The sequence below is a fragment of the Bacillus rossius genome, chromosome 2, assembly GCF_032445375.1.
Source record: "Bacillus rossius redtenbacheri isolate Brsri chromosome 2, Brsri_v3, whole genome shotgun sequence".
NCBI classification, from domain to species: Eukaryota; Metazoa; Arthropoda; class Insecta; order Phasmatodea; family Bacillidae; genus Bacillus; species Bacillus rossius.
This window is the reverse complement of record NC_086331.1, coordinates 49,251,824-49,270,025: the sequence shown is the minus strand read 5'-3', so window position 1 is coordinate 49,270,025 and position 18,202 is coordinate 49,251,824. Positions and strand designations below refer to the sequence as shown.

General features: G+C 36.1%; 1 protein-coding gene across 1 annotated transcript in view; it reads left to right on the top strand.

The window, feature by feature from the left end:
- The window catches only part of LOC134529275 (filamin-A), a 786,080-nt gene that overhangs the window by 444,363 nt on the left and 323,515 nt on the right, over positions 1-18,202 (top strand). The window contains exons 21-24 of the mRNA XM_063363172.1: positions 510-666; positions 3,760-3,927; positions 4,012-4,142; positions 7,906-8,041. Of these exons, the coding sequence (XP_063219242.1) occupies positions 510-666; positions 3,760-3,927; positions 4,012-4,142; positions 7,906-8,041 (592 nt within the window). The remainder of the gene's footprint in view (positions 1-509; positions 667-3,759; positions 3,928-4,011; positions 4,143-7,905; positions 8,042-18,202) is intronic.

Sequence of the window (18,202 nt, the reverse complement as noted above, 5' to 3'; positions counted from 1 at the left end):
CATTTTAAGTCAATGGTTTGTAGTGTTAAATTATTATTTTACCCAATTTGTAATACTGCAATAGGCAGTTAATTAAAGCCTAGTTTTCGGACATCACTGTTTTATTACGTGGCTTTTTTTAATATATTGTGGAGGGGATTTCAGTTTTCCAGGGTTTGGAAAAATCAGCATCCTGTTTAAATTTTCATTACACTTATAATAAATAAATGATAGGATGTAAGAAAGTTTTATTAAGGCATTTTTTAAAGTGGTTTTTTAATGTGCAGTATTTGCCTGTTCATGAAAAATTAAAAAATAATTTTATTATATTACAGAAGTATTTTAAGTCATAATTTTAAGTTCTATGAACTAAACTTTTTTTTTACAATTTTCCTTGCAAAGTCATATTAATAGCTTATGTTTAGTAATCATAGAGAATTTTGTGAGTAGTTAGTGAAATAATTATGTTGAAACATGACTGACTGTTCTTCAGCATTTCCAATAGCAATATCGTAAAATGTTTTTCCTAGTCCCTTCCAAATGCGAGTTCGGCCAGCATCAGAACCTGAAGCAGTAAAGGTCGAAGGCAGTGGGGTTTCCAGCAAGGGAATACCTGCATCTATCCCAGCAGACATCATTATAGACACTAATCAGGCAGGAATAGGAGACATAGATGTTTTTGTCAAGGTAAGAATTTTTATTTTCGCAAAGTACTCTCTACACCTTAAAGAGTAAACTTAAAAGCACTTTTGTGATATTAACACTTAATGGATCATTCTCGTAGGTGGTACTAGCACAGTCTTTCACTCTAAAAGTCACCACTTTTTCTCTATATAGGCAGCAAATTTAATTTTTCTTGAATATGTTTTCTAGAATGGCATACAATTTCTGTTTATTTGAAAATTAAAATTGTTTTTTTCAGTCATGCATTACAAAATACATGTTTTGTTAGGTTGTTATATGCAGGAATTAGAGCACTTTTACTGTTATTTTTAATATGAAATAAAAAAATTGTGAAACATCAGTCTGGCACATTAAACAATGCATAAATTGCTAGTTTTAAAGTTGTATAATATTGCTAGAGCTGGGCCGATGCCGATCCCCGATCGTAATAATCGGCCGATTTTGTTAATTTTGCTGATCATTATGATCGGCAAAACGTAGCCGATTATTTGAGCCGATCATTGGTCTCCTACTGCAAACTTATAACATTGAATAATTACCTATATCTAACAAATTTCCATGTTTGTTTACGGTACTTTTCGGGAAGAAAATTCAATTATTCATCGAAAAATAATAGGATTTAATAATTTAAAACTAACCGCACACGAAAAAAATATACCAATAAAGTAAACAAATAGCGTATGTTTTATAAACATTGAACAGTTACATACCTAAGTATCAATTTCCACGTATATTTACGGTACTTTCGGTAAAATAATTTTCCATTATACTATTTGCAAAGGTATTTATCATTTACGAACCGAAAACTATGTATTTGTTTACCATTTACGGTTAATATTACCGCAATGGCGAATGGCGACTGTTGTTTAGGTTGGTTATGTGACGCCAGAGATTAGAGTGACGCGCGTCGCGCGACGGAAATCGTACAGATTAACCCTTTCCTGCCTGGCGGTACTTGTGAGTCCCACAATGTTTGAAGCCCCATAGAAATAGTGTGTGCATGTTTGAAACCACATGCTGACTGTCGGGACCTCTGGGTCCTTGTATAGCTCCGCTCTGCCAGTTGTCGAAGAAGTTCGATTGACAGCCAAGAGGTTGCAGCACTAAAACGGCAGCGCTGCACCAGTCTGGAGCGCCCTTTTTTTTGTTTGTTGAGCTGGACATATGATAAATGCCTGTCAGGACTTAAAAGTCCCATCATTAAAAAAAATATTAAATATAAATAAAAAATTTTGGAAAAAATTATGGCCTCCTTTTATGCCTACTTAAATCTAAAAATGAAATAAAAATTAAAAAATTCAATTTTTTTACATTTCTAGGCAGGAAAGGGTTAATAGCGCTAGTAGTCTTGTGGTTAGTCTACCTCTTCGGAAATTCATCTATTTAGTTTTTTCTCGCTAAATATGGCCTATTGAAAGTTTTGTTTAGCGAAATTAATATTCTTACCCTGTTTAGCGGGAAATAGAGCTTCTTTTTCTTTTGTATAAAAACCTGGTTGATGAAGAGTTTTGTTCCCCATTTAGTGGTACAGTAGAACCTTGTTAATCCGTGACGCGCTAATTCGGGAATCGGATAATCCGGGACGATTTAAAAGTGCAGAAAAAAAAGAGAATCTAAAATTGTCAGAGCTTAAAATTTACGTCACGCGGGCCGGTGGCCGGCAAACACTGCAAGCCATCGCGTGGGCCGTCAAACTCTGCTACGCTGTTTGTACCGACCCTTTGTGTCGCCCCCCTTTCAGCTGTCACATTTGTCACTCTTTAAACTTGAGGGGATGTCCTGACTTCTGCTTCCCGTCTCCCGTTTGTTTGAATGATGTTTCACGTGCTGCTGAGTTACTTTCCGCCCGCCAACGCACAGCAGGCGCCTGGCGAGTGACGTGTCTGGCTGGCATTCGGCTGGTCGAATGAAGGGAGGGGGGTGGGGGGCTACCCAATATTTATGTGTGCAAGGTCAGCACGATCTTATCTTTCTCTCTTCGGCTGTTGTAAATGACCGTGAACTAATGGCTAGGCAGTGCCGTATTTTTTAAGCCGAGACACTAATTCGAAGACGACCCTTACCGTGAACGGATTATCCGGGTTTATTATTAGTATTATTTTTTTTACAGAATTTCAATTATCCGGGCATCGGCGGGTCCCAATTAACATGAATAATGGGGAGTTTACTATTTTTATCCATATGCTGCCAAGGCGCAGTAAGCCTCGGGAGATGTTACATCACATGACCTTGGCCTTAACCCAGCTGCACGCTGGTGTCTAAGAAGCTTGACAAGACCTTCCGGGCTTATAATCGCTAGTCCGTGAAATTCGGTAATCCGTGATTATCTTGGTCCCGACCATTACGAATTAACGAGGTTCTACTGTATTTCGTATTCACAAATTAACTTACAATCGGGAATTATTGAAAGTTTGTTGGCGGCACTGGGGGGAATAAAATTATCATCGCTGACGTCTACTGGCACACACGGATCACAGAATGACGGAGTTGTGATTAGGTTGAAGATTTGGTTTGACCTTATTACATTTTAACGCAGTTAATTGTGTGTACGTGTGTGTGGTGATTTATAAGTAATCATGTCAATGAAAAGTAGTTTTGTCTGGGAATATTTCACCGTTTATAGTGATCCGTCAAAAGCAACGTGTAATCAGAGGTACATGAAAGGCTCTAATCGGCTAAGAAGATCGGCAAGATCGGCAGCAGATGATCGGCATCGGCATGATCGGCAAAATAGGTGATCGGCCCAGCTCTAAATATTGCTACATGTAGAGTCTTTCCTAAATTGTTAAAAATAATGATCAGCAGAGATAAAAATAACATTTGTGTTGTAGTCTCTTGTATGTGATTTTGCATTTATTGTGTGGAAGATGAACGAGCATATCTGGCTCTTGTACTTTTTTACAACAGACTTTAATGGTGAGCGAGATAAACAGATGAACCTTTCAAATCTGCTACATTTGCATTGCCTGGATTGTATTTTTTTTTATCTGACCATGTATTAAAGATATCCTTACACATATAAAAATATATATTGACTATTGTAATTATTGTGTGAAAAAATCATGACTTCAATTTAAAATGATTTTTATTTATAAGGGACCTGATGGCCACCCAAGGAAAGTGAAGCTACAGGAGATAGGTGACGGCACTTACAAAGCTACATACACGCCAGATGACTGTGGAAGATACAAAGTTCATGTGAAATATAATGGCAAAGATATTCCTCAGTCACCATTCCAAGTTCAAGCTGTAGCTACTGGCAGTGTGAGTATTTTGAGTGTTTGGTAAGAATATTGTAATCACTGTATAGCTTAGTAAAGTACTAACTTGTTAATATTTCCTCCATAGGCCGACAAATGCAAGATCACTGAAGGTATCCAGCGAACACTTGTTAATGGAGAAGAGTATTGCATCACTGTTAACACCAAAAATGCAGGTTATGGTGCTGTTACATGTAGAATACGTTCAACATCTGGCAGGTAAGAAACAGTTCTGTTATCGGAGCAATTTTTTGCAGTAGATAAGAACAATGGTTGTTAAGTGGATAGGAAGAGCATCTAGACCATAATTTTTTATTAATGTGATATGTTCTCTTCACCATACATTAATTGGTCCATTTAATTATAAGTAAACCACACCCAGTAACCATTTTTAGTATCTTTCATTAAGAAGACATTATTTATCATTACATTAATTGGAAAAAAAGTCTTAAACCTTTCAGCTTTCATTAATTATCTCTCAAGTAGATATTTGAAATTGGGCATACTGTATTTTACCATGCATCATACTTGTTACAAACAATAACTAGAATTTACTTACTTTTTGTTTTAAAGCATTCTTTTAGCCATTTAAAAATAAACAAATATGCAGCCTGAATAGTCAAATTGGAAGAGAAAGGAGTAAGAAAAATACAGACAAGTCATTATAGAGATATGTGTAGGCAAAGATACTTGCAGCTAAACATTTGGAGACAAAAATACTGACTAGCCTAGAAAAGGGTAGAGACACACATGGATTGGCATAGACAAGGGGAAAGAGAAATGATTTTATATACATATATAATATATAAATAAATATAAATATTTGTATGTTACATATATTATATATACAGAATGATTCTGAATTCAATAGACAAATTCGGCTACAGGTTCATCACCACATAATAAATTGAAAACATTTATACAAATTATGGTCTAAAGTGTCTGGTATACATCTTTGAAGTTGGGGTTGCACAACATTTTTTTTGTAAATAATAAAGTTTTTAAGATGGAACACTGAGCATGTAGACTCTGTTTAACTGAAAGAAGTTCTACAACCACTGTAAATATTGTCACTATCAAAAAATATTTTATACAGCTACAAAATTCGCAGTGGTTGTAGTACTTCATTCAATCAAATCTATTTCAGATACTCAGTATTTAGTCTTAAATACTTTGTTTATTATTTTTAATAAAATCTTTGTTCAGCCCCAACTTCAAAGACATATACCAGACATGCGAAGCATTTTTAGAACGTAAGTAGTATAGAGGTTTTAAAATTATTTGGTTGCTTGAACCTTCAGCAGATGTTATTGGTTGAATTAAGACTCAGCCTGTATATAGAGATAATTTACAGAACATTGATAGATAGAGAGAAATATATGGAGATAGAGAAATGTATGGGGGCAGAGAGATAAATATATGGAGATAGAAAGATATAGAGATAGGGAGATAATACAGAATGTCCATAATAGAATATCCCAGTTTCCATGGTATGTTATAACAGTTTAATTTAGACTGTTAACAACAAATCGTACATCAAACTGAAGGTAAACTAACCTTGTTCTTCTCACAAATTTTCAATATGTGCACCTTTAGTTATACGGCACACATCTAATCTGAAGTCCAATTCTTCCCACACTTTGGTCAACAAGTCCGGAGTAAAGGAAGCAATAAATAGCCTCTTCAATTTTGTGTCTTTTGTGTCATTAGGTAGCAGCGGAATGTAGACACGATCTTTTATAGAGCCCCAAAGGAAAAAATTGCATGGCATAATTTCACGTGAACGTGGAGGCCAGCGGAAAAAAGCTCTGTCATTGCGGCCATCGGCAGATTTTTTTGCCATAAGGGTGATCACAATTAAACTTTAAAGGAAATGCAATGAAATTACTGATTCACTCTTAGCAAATTGCACACCACAAAACGCTTTACGCCCAAGGAGTCGCCATTTTGCATAGGTGGCGCTGCAAGTGAGAAAACAAAGCAGTACTCAGGCATGAGCTTATATAAAACATTTTTTAGGAGTTACTCTTTAAGTGTGACCTTGAACGAGAACTCTTCATTGCTTACAGTTGATATTATTAAAATTTATAATTGGGTTCATTCCTTTATGGACAAACTGTAGATGTACAGAAGTATAGAGATGGTTGTGCGACAATTCCGACCACAGACAATTCTGGAAATGGAAAAATTCGCGACAATTCCGGCCACTGACTCGCAAAGCTTTACCATTTGTATACAGTCTGTGACAATTGCGGACATGTACACCTGTTGTTGGTTTTTTGACGCACTACAACCCTCTCCTCTCCCCCTCCCACACTCTCCCCCTCCCGCACACCAAGCGTTAAGACAGTTTATCAATCAGTCTGTTTACGCTGCTCTTTCTTTGTTGACACGCCACAACGTTGTGATGGAAGTTATTGAAACGGAGAAAGGGAAGCCTGCAGTGCTTTATGGTGTACATGTCTACCGAAAGAAGCGTGTCAATGCTGATGGTGCTGTGACGTGGGTTTGCTTACAAGAAAGGACTAAAAACTGCAAGGGAAGATTAGTTAGTAGAAATATGAAAGTTTTAAATATGTCAGATCGTGAATGTATTCCATACATTGCTAAACTTGACGTGATGAAATCTGTCTTTAGAGCCAAGAAAAGAGTACGAGAAGAGTGTGTTACTGTGGCAAAAGTGTTCTCTGATGAATTGGGCACTTTACACGATAAAGGGTACGAATTCATGACTGAATTACCACATGCGTCGTCAGTTAAGCTGACTCTTTACCAACATAAATACCAGGCACATAGGTCATTAGCAGTACCTACTGAACATCAGGATGTTGTGTTATCGGAAGAAGGTTTAAAGATGAGCGATGGCAGTAAATTCCTTTCAACAGATAACGGGAGAGAAGACAGAATCATTGCTTTAGCTGGTGACAAGGGGAGAGAGTGCCTTAGAACTCAACGCCACTTTTTCATGGATGGTACATTTTGGAGCTGCAGCAAGCAATTCGCACAGATCTATACTATTCATGTAGATATAGGAAGCAATGAAAAAGAAACAAACGTAATTCCTGTTCTTTTTGCTTTGCTTCCCAACAAGAAGAAATAAACTAACATTTGTGTGTTTCGGTTGGTGATGGAGAGAATTCCAGTGTGGAATCCTCAGGCAATAAACATGGATTTCGAGTCAGCGGCCATATCGGCACTCAAAGAAGTGTTGCCTTCTGTTTATATCAATGATTGTTTCTTCCACATGAGGTACTAAGCGTAGCTTTAACGAATGAGTATAAAGAAAACGAAGAATTGAGACTCAGCATCCGGATGTGTGCAGCTCTGGCTTTCATAAAACCTGAAGATGTATGCGAAGGGTGGCTCATAATCCACGGAGAAGCACCCTCAAATTCATAACTAGAAGAGTTCTTAGATTACTTCATTGACCAGTGGCTTGAAAATTACATCATACCTGTGCAGTTGTGGACCTGTTATAAGCGAAGGCACCGAACCAATAATGCAGTAGAGGGTTGGAACAATAAAATAAATGTGTGTCTTGGTAACCCCACCCGAAGATACAAGACTTAATATCTTGCCTGAAAAGTGAAGCGGAAAACGCCAACATTTTGTACATTAGGATGGAGCTTAATTTAGAAGGAAAAAAAAAGAAAAAAAGTTGTACAAGAATATCGACGAAAAAATTTGGATGAGCCAAGAAAAGTACGAAAACACTGTAGATGAAGAAAAATCTCAGAACCATAGCATATGTACAAAATTTAGATTGTGCAGTTTTACCATTCATCCACTGTATACAGAACACAAGAGCAGCAAGTAGGTTTAAAGAGGCAGCTTAAGTATTTTATTAGTTTTGTTTCTGTGGTTGGAGAAATTTTGCTCCTATCCCTCCTTTAACTATGTCATTTTTGTTTTGCCATTTTATGGCTAAATTGTTGGTAGTAAAAATAATTATCCAAAAGTATTAAAATGTCTTTTGTTTTAGTGATGTTGATATTGACATTGAAGATAACGGAGATGAGACGTTCAGTATATATTATACTGTAAAGGATGCTGGAGACTATACACTCAGTATAAAGTTTGGTGGCCAACCAGTTCCTGATGGGTTTTACACTTTTACGGTAAGTGTTTTTACACAAAACAGCAAATTGGGCTTACTTGATATTCGTATATCTGCTTGTTCTTTTTGTGTTGGGAAAACCATCATTTGCCTGAATTTAATTTGTTTTTGCTCAAAAATTAAAAATACATGGCTAATTATGTTACAAGTTTTCCACTTTGGGAAAGTAATGATATACCTACTTATGTTTGTGAAGGTAACAGCATAGATAATGGTTTTTCCTGTATCAAAATTGTATAATATCTGATATGTTAACGAGAAGTGTTACCTTTCAGCTCATTATATTGTCACCGGCTAGCCTCTACGTTCAAGACCAGGGCTGATAACCGTCCACACGCTCGCCAGAGAGGGCCAAATATCATTTTATATCAAAAACATCAAAATCAGTACTGTCAGTAAACCAGCGGTTTACCAGCGGTTTACCAGCGGTGCGTGCTGAAGGCAAAAGAAAATTAGCAGAGCAAAAATAATAGAGTAGAAACGGAAACATACTATATTTATTGTGCAAAATAGTTATAATATGGATCATGGCTCATTCCAGCTAAATAACCAACTACCAAAAGCTAATATTGTAAATATAAAAAATATTATCTAACAATAAATACATATAGAAAAGCTAGCCTATATAAATATATAGATTTCTTTAAAGTTCGTTAATAGGTAAAGGGGTCCCCATAAAATATTAAATAAAAATCAATTGTTCGAGTGCTGGCAATCAGTTGTCACTTCACAAGTCCGAAAAGGGCGTAAACGTCTCCAACAAGGTAAGTTCCAAAGAGTAGTTACTCAAAAAAAATAGTAAACGTTCTGTGCACAAAAATCACTTCAGGAAATATTTTCAATATTACCTTTAGTGTTGCACAACGTATCTATACTCACATGCCTCTTCATTTAACTATGCGTGGGGCTACATACACAAAATCAATTAGCTTGCAAGGCAAGCCATTCATTGACTATTTTGATGAATATCAAAATGAGGAAGTGTCTATTCAGCTCTGTACTATCATCCAAAAAGTACTAAAAATTCTTTGGCCTCTAGGCCCCAAATAATAAGACGGGAAGGATACTCCTTACTTTGAGACATTCGGCAAGGGAGCCCCTGTCGCCATCGTCAAGGCCCGTGATGGCGGCTGGTGTTTGTAGAAGTTCCGGAGTTCCATATTAACCCGTCGGCAGTCAGAACAGCAGTCCCCTCGCCACGGCAGCCGCGGCGCCCTCACTCTCACGCGATTGTCAGCTGTTTCGATTCGGCCGGTCGGCCCACATCGTTGCTCAGTCCGGAAACACCCGAGCCAGCACCGACAGCACTAGCACGTAAAAGAACGGATGTAAAAAAAAATAGCCATCCTAAAATATTTATAAAATTATTAATCCTTAACATAAAGAAATAATCCAAATGAAGTAGCAATAAATTAATTAATTAAAGGAAAATAATTACCAACTTAACCAAATAAACCCTAACTAAACAGAGACAGTTACCGATTCGCACGACGTTCGCGTGAAACGGTAACAATATAATATTCACATATTATCCTTTTAACCTTATATTCTCCTCAAGTACCTTGACTTCCATTAAATAAAAAATAAAATCTTTAATATATTTTGCATAGTTAGTTGACTATCAACGTAAATATAGCGGGAACTCCTTGGCTTGGCATCCTGGTCAAGTGCTTCTGATGCTTGCCAGTTTCCCGCCAGATTCTTTGTGCTTATATGGATGCAGCTGAATGGTTTTTGAACAAACAAATAAAGTGATCCAATTGAATTACAAAATGAAATTTTTTTTGTTTAAATTTAGTGGTTTTAGCTACATTGTGATGTTTATATTTAGGATTTTTTTTTATAAATTAATTTAACTGTTCTTGGAGGTAAAAGAAAGAAGGAAAAAAGATCTATAACATTTGTTTTTTGTCAGATTTGAATCTATTTCATCTAGACATGAGATTTAAAAATCACCATTATGAAATAGTAAGTTATAAGACCATATTTTTACCATACAAACAAATGCTATAAAAACTATATTAAAGTCTTTGTTTACTGCAAAAACTGATAGACTATAAATGGGCTTATGCCTGCCTTTAAGTATTTGTGTGAAAGTGAATGTAGCTGAACAAAATTAGCATCCATAAAACTATTTTATTTCTTTACATTTTCAAGTTACATGAAGCTTTTAATTTTTTTTCATAAGTTTCACAATACATACACTCCATGATCACAAGGAGGGTAAATTTTAAGGGAGCATTGGGCTTGTTAAGCAACAGTGTTTGCAAAAAATTGGTTAAGAAAATAATTAACTTTTTGCTTAGTAATTAGCTAAAGTGAAATACTGCTTCACATATTTTGCTAAACTCACAATGATACATGCTACTGGTGTGTTGTCTATCTAAATATGTAAACACGAGGATGCTCATGCCTTCCTGCTATTCCCGAATACTGCCTACATAAAAAAAAAAATGTAATTTGTACCACATCTATTCTAATTCTGAAAAATTGGAATCAGCGAGGCAGCTCTAATGAGAGAAAGGGAAATCGCTACTGCTCCTGCCTAAGCCAAGTTAACTAATCACTAAAAAACAGCCAAATGAATGGGGCATTGTTTTGTAGTGGATTGTTGCCAGACCTGTGCAAGGGATTAAAATATCTCAAACACAATCACCCTGCTTGGAAGTTCTGCATGCACCAGCCTGCCAAAAGAGTTTGTGTTTGTCACTGTGGATAATCTGGTTTCTCGGTAACCTTGATTGCTGAGGTATAATTATCTGTGTTGAAGGTCAGTTGTTAAATTCCACCCCCAACTTAACTTATCACTACCTAGTTAGAATGTAAGTGGTTTTGACACCACTATAATCTGGGATGTCCCACCACTTTGAACATCCAAATATAATTTTGCAGTTTTTAAAAACTGTACATTTACCTTTTCAAAGGACAGTCACGAATCTTCTACTTATTACTCAAGTCATGGCAATTTTTTTCTAAACTTATGCTATTACTGTACTTTATTAAAACAAATTTTTTAAAAGCTGTTTGTAAAAAGTCTGGCAATTATTCGTTATTAAAATTTTGGTCTTAACTAATTGCATCATGGTCACTCATTACAAGTTAATGTTATGTGTTTCCAGAGTCAGATAAAGCATAAAACATTACTTCTATAGTCCCAAATAGAAATTCAGCAAATAAAAAAAACCAACATTGCGTGAGAAGCTTAACCTTAATTAAATTCGGCTAGTTACAAAAATACTCTGAGCAGGTTGGTAAATACCATAATTTAACATTTGATTTAATAAAAATCTTTTACATAATGCCGTGAAAAAAATTAATGAATAGAAAAAAAAAATAAAAATGAAAACCTAAACCCACAGAGAACAGGCCTTAATAATTTGATGTCAAACAGATGGACCCAACAATGAACCTGAAGAGGTATTATGGACAACACAACGAAGACAGCACAGACAAACACATTCAAACTTAAAATGTCAGATGGCACAAGAACTCCATAGAAAAAATTTAGTCATGAAAAAATAAAATAACAGCACAAACACAGTGTGCTAACGACAATGAGACAGTATCAGCAAGAACAGTAAATGCAGACAGAGAACAACCTCGACAATGCAGCAAAAATACATACACAATAATGAAAATAAAGACGTACATATTATAGACAATATGATGACGACAGCACCTACGAGCACATTAGGATTCCCATAAAAAAAAGTTGTAACATTTCGGAAACTGGTATCTTTTCCAGTCATCAGGCACAAACAGACTGACATTGGACACAATTCCCACCCCCCCCCCCCCCTTTTACATCCAGCTCTTCAATGCTGAGGTCAGTCCCACACAGCCAAAATGTGGACCCTTCTTGTTCCAAAAGGGATAAAGTTAAGGAGGAACCTTACATGCCAGACCAAGGCCTATATGTTTTGTTTTAGTATATTCAAAACTGCAAGTTACATTACCCCCCCTCCCCCTTCTTTTAACCAAGAGGAGGGAACTGATGAGCTGGCTAGGTGCGTCGGTGCGTACTAATATCGGACATTAGAAATCTGGATTTATTTATGTTCAACCTCCTCTTCTAGAACAGCCAATGACAGGTGAGCCTCTTGATTGGCTGTGCACCAAAGAGCAGATAATCTTGGCTGGGGAATTGCTGTGAGTGTTGTTGGTTTGCAAGAAAGTTTTGTGGAATTTTTGTTTTAAATTGTATCCACATATTTTTTAATTTAATAGTGTGTTAACTGATAATATTGTAATTGCTGACAATAAATGTTGATTCCTTTAATTTCCTGAATTCAACCGACAAATTTTGGCTACAGGTTCATCAGCACATAATAAGTTGAAAACATTCATACGACTTATGGTCTTAAGTGCTTCCCAAGACTGGTGAAGTTGGGGCTGTACAACTTTTTTTTTGTAAATAATAAAGTATTTAAGCTGGAACACTGAACATGTAGATTATGTTTAATTGAACAAAGTTCTACATCTACTGCAAATTTTGTAATTGTATCAATATTATTATTTTTTAAATAATACCTTTATTTTCTTAATATTTTTGTGGTGTGTTACTACCCCTAATTATTTCAAAGAAATAATTTTGCTACAGCTACAAAATTAGCATGGTTGTAGAACTTCATTCAATTAAACATAATACTTTAGGTTCATCGTTTGGTCCATCTGTTTGACATCAACTGATTTAGGCTTGTTCTCTGTGGGCTTATGCTTTCATTTTCATTTATTATTTTTCATTCTTGATTTTTTTCCATGGCAAACAATTCAGAACTGCAATGGTGTATGTCGAAAAAATTGTTTGAAATCATTCGAAGAACACATGACCTGTCACAATTTAATTTTGGCCTAATTTAATTGCTAAATTAAATGCTGCAGATTTTTGTGTGATCAATATCATAGCCAGCCTCAAAAGTGTGATGTACAATGTACCCAAATTTTAACTTTAACTTGTGGTTTCAGTTCACAAGTGCATAGGGATTTAGGATAAATAACTTTAAAGTGACATTGGTGAGTAGGTTTAAGAGCTTTTCATTCAAATTTCACTGACTTACTGCAGTTTTAACTATTTTAATTTTATAGAGCTCATGTTTGGGAATTAAATAAGTTTTTTTAACCACAAAACTTTATAATTTGTTCATTGGCAAGCATGAGTGATATTTAAGTTAGCATATTGGACTAAACCTTTTCATGGCTTCTCATATCACCTCAGAGACAGTTTATTTAGCCAGGAACATTAATATACCGACAATAAAAATTTATAATCTGTTGAAAGGAAGCAATTTGCTCTGTCAAAGTAATACGGCTACCAAACAATAATAGTCAAAATTTAAACGTTTTTTTCCAACTTTCCCCTTTGGAGGTAAGTTTTTTAAATATGTATATATTTCCTTACACTGTTTTGTTTGCACTGTTATTAAACACACATTTGGTCAGTTTTAAACCTACGGCCATACTTTTGCCACAAGGTTTAACTTTGCAACATGGATCCATCACAGTGTCGTTATCAGTGATTGACTTAAAGCCTTGCTATATTTCAATTTGAAAGAATGAAACAGGCGTATTCCTATAATGGTCGTAACTCTAAACACTTTATTTTTAGTTTTTCTTTGATAGTGCGAAGTTTGACAATAAATTTTAGAGGTTTTGGAAAGTGTTAAAAGGGAAAAAGCAGTTGTGTTGGCAAGTAAGTGACTGACAAGCCCGCACGCAAGGCGTGTCACCCGAGACGAACCGTGGTGGTGCTGCTCCTGCGGCGCAGCGGGAACTCCTTGGCTTGGCGTCCTGGTCGCGTGCTCCCGACGCTTGCCAGTTTCCCGCCAGATTCTTTGCGCTTATATGGACGCGGCCGACCGGGAGGGCTGTGTCCGAGCCTCCCTCCCCTAACCCCTCGGGTTACCCCTCGTGCGCGCCCCTGCCCACCCCCTCCCCTCCCCGCGGGACGCCCCAACCGTACGATTGTCCGCGAGCGGGCCAGCCAGTCGCCGCGCGTCCTTCTGTTTGTTGGTAGTCGCGCTTGCAGGTCGGCCGTGGGTGCCCGCGTGGTCTGGCTGCGGACCGCTGTAGGTAAGTCCGAGTCCCCCCTCCGGAATGCGGGCCCCCTCCCCGCCTTTCCACTCGGCCTCCTCGTCTCCACAGCAATTCTTTTTGGCTTCGTTTCTCGCTTCTCATAATAATTTATTTTTTACTTTTTCCTCCCGAAACCACTAGGAGCGGGGCTGGCGGATAGTAGCGCGGCACTCGAGCTTGGCTGTTTGGCAGTGCCACCGTTATCTCTCGCCACGACCTCGTCTTTCTCAACATATTTTTCGTGCCAAATATGCGCTCTTTTCGTGCCATTTTTCTTGCGTAGACATGGAGTGTGTTACCTTTATGTAAGCACGTGCCATTGCGTCCTGGAGTAACGTTTCGTTCTGAAATTCACTCTTCTCCTCGTGAACACGGGGATAATTTTAGCGACTCGACCAACAAACAAGGCATGACCATGTTGTGTTAAGTCGTGTTATCAGCCCATACCACGTGCCAGCTCATTGTTTTGGGTGGAGCGTGACGTGTATGCGGATTTTATGCGCTGTGATTAGGACACTGCAATGAAACTTGATTCATTTTTGTTCAAAGAAACTTTAAAACCTTTCATATTTTTACTTCCTGAAGCCATTAAAGTTTGGTAGAACTTGTTTGTTAACCTTTTTGTAAGACGCAAATTAGATGAAATATTTCGCAAAGAATGCTTATTTATATCTGTTAAATATTTTTTTTTATTTCCTACGCATCAGTTGACTAAATTTCCATTAACATGTGTTTACAAACCAAGTGGTATAACAGGTTTTATTGAGTTAACAACTGCTGTGTGTGTAAATCGCTTTTTGGTGACCGAATAGGAGTTGGTAAAGATAAATTGAGTTTAGTTGTTGAGTAATAAATGAGTGATTTTGAAAGTTCATTTTGTTTCCGACTTCTATTAATACATGTATTATGTAAAATTGTGGCTTTGCCCAAATCATCATTTAGGAACTTTACTTTTTATTTAGGTGTATGTTAAATAAAAATTAACATATCAGTGGCACGCAATTAAAAACTATCCTCTTCATAAAGGTGTCACGTTTTTAGTAGTATGCTAAGAAAGTTTTGCCAATATGGATGCGTACATACCATGCAGTGTTTTTAGTTAAATTACGCGCGTGTGCTTGTTTATTTCCCCTGAGTTTGTTTTCAGAAATTCTCAATATATTTTCAGCTAACAAATGCTTTAAATGTTTTAAGTCGGCGTGGTTCGCTCATCCGATATGAAGTCAAACACGTTTTCAGCACAGAAATGATGGGTTTATAAACTACGTAAGGGATGCAACGACGCAAGAAAGTCGCAGTCGTTTATAAAGGACGCAAGACGTCACCAATCGTATATTTTAAAAATGTGAAACACAAAATACATTTTAAACCCTGGTTTCTTTTGATAATTCTAATTTATCACGAAAAATAATGAAATTTTAACCTAGTTTATTTTCAAAAAGTTAATTTCTATCACCGTTAAAATTTTAACAAGTGCCTGTATTATTTATATAATTAAAGAATACCGTGGGCTTCTATTAAGATTCAATATGAGTATTTAAAAGTTTTCGGAACAATATTCATCAAATATTTTTTTGAAAACGCAAGCCAAAACGCCATAAAGTTGGAAGTTGAATACTTGCGTTGCGCTATTGCGCCGGCGTAGTTTATAAACTAGTTTTTTTAAAATGTGATTGCTGAACATTTTACGTCTTGAGTGTCTTGGCGTAGTTTTTAACCCGGCCAGTGTTGCTGCTGAATGCGCCTGGCAGGTAGGCAGCCGGCAAACAGCGATGCTTAGCTCGTGTGGTTGCCTGGGCGGAGCGAGTCAACCCAACACCTACTAGACTTCAGGCCTGCGCGCACCCTTGTGACGTCATTAACAGTAGGCCATCCTTCCCCCGCCGAGGCGACCTCCAGACGGCAGTGCTGGCCCTTACAAGAGCTCGGCAAAGTTACACAGAAGGATTTTAGGTTTTTGTATCAAGTGTTTGCTTTTTGCAGAGTAAGAAATTAACAAAATGTTTCATCTAGAAAGTCTCACAGTTCCTATGAAAACAGTTACAACATGAAACACCGTACAAGAAGTTTATTTTCTTTTAACACAAAGAGTTTTCTTTTATGAAAGTAAATTTTATGAAATTAAAATAACAGTATTGCTCATACCTATACAACATAAATACAAGTTAGAATTTTTACGTACCTATATATTCGTAAATCTAAGTATCAACACATAAATAATTACATTTATTGGCACTATGAATAAAAATATTTTAAATTACAGTTCTTTGATGATTCAGTAATTTAATAAAAACAATGCTATTTTTTAAAAATCAATGACTCCATTTAATACACATTTAAACTAGTGGAACGTTCAAATAAATTTACAAAAAAATATTGCATGCCACGGAGTTAAAAAATCTTAAATTGTAATAATTTATTTTTGTTTAGTAACGATCTGAAAACATATTCTTCGAACTGTTTAAGGTAATCCACAATTATTCTGACAATCTTATCCAAGTAGGACATATCAAAGTAGTTAGGAATGTCCAGAAAAAAGTTATTATTAACATTAAAGTGATCTGCATTCTAATTCACCATTGAAAATGATAATTTATTCTTCTCAAGTATTTATTTAAATTTTTTTAAGTAATTTAAATATTACATTTTGCCACTTTTTGCACCATAATTTACATCAAAATTACATGATATACACAACAAAAGCCATCTTTTAAAATAAAATCAGATTATTTGTTGACCACAATGTTTTAAGTATATGGTAGATAAGGTAAGACATGTCTTTTAAAATACGTAACTTTAAACTTTGACAGTTGCAACATAATCACCTGACAGTGCTAATGTGGCAAAACAAAAAAGGTTGTTAGCGACAAAAAAATACTTTGCGAAATACGTAGAAGGGTGTGAAAATACTGTAAATAGATACAACAATGAAATCGCAATTAAAATATGTTTATGGGATTACGCCATTGCTGGTTTGGCGTATGTCCATAAAAATGTTTTTAATCCATCTTCCCCATTGCAAGAATAATTAAAAGAACGAATGCAATTGCAAACTTACAAAAATACGTTACTTTGGGTCCTTAAAATGTAATAAAATAATAAAGATATTAAATCTTGAGTTCAAATCCCTGTAACATATAAGTATAATTTTAATAGCTTTCATTGAACTAGTAGAAAACAAAATGTAGACACTAATATATCAACTGTATGGCAAGTGCGTTTATTCTATGAACAATATCAATTACCTCGTTTAGGGTAAAATTTCAATCCGGATTGAACCTGGAGTGGATTCAACTCGGAGTGATTGTGTAACGAACATAGACTGACGAAATGCGTTTATGGTAAATATCACAATCCAGATTAAAATGTAAACAAGATCGAAGTTGGAGTCAAGATGGACTGAAAGAAACTTGCCTTCAATCCTTTCAATTTAATTATTATCTGTTCTTCTGTTCTTTTGAACCCCGCACTGTCCATTTCTGCTTTCACTAACTCAAATATCTCACCTTTCCTATATTTTTTTCCGTCCAGCAATCTTAAAATATGTTTTTCAATCATTACGTCCAACAATAACTCTACTTCTATTTCTGTCCACACATTCCTCTGCTCTTTTTTTTTTTTTTTTTTTTTTTTGCAATTTTCACAAATTATGCCTGAAATGCAATGAGACCAATAACAAACAATGCAATATGGCGGCTGCTTGCTCGTGCGTGTTTTCTTTTCACTCCAGTCCATGTTTAAAGTAAAATCTCAATCCGGATTCTTCAGTCCAGTCCACCTCAACAAGTGGAGTGGATTATCTCACTTCACTCCAACTCCACAACAAACTGTTGAGTAAAATTTCAATCTAGATTCCTCACTCCACTCCAGGTTCAATCCGGATTGAAATTTTACCCTAAACTAGGTAAATGATGATTTGACATGAAAGTCCAACTAGTGTCATGGTTATTTTTCATGTATTCATAGCACAAGGAAAACATTATGCAAACACCATTTCTAAATTATCGTATCTCCTGACCAAATTTAAGCCAGTGTATGTACCTGTGCCCAATTAATTTGATTTTGTTAAAATAATTTGAGAGACATTTCA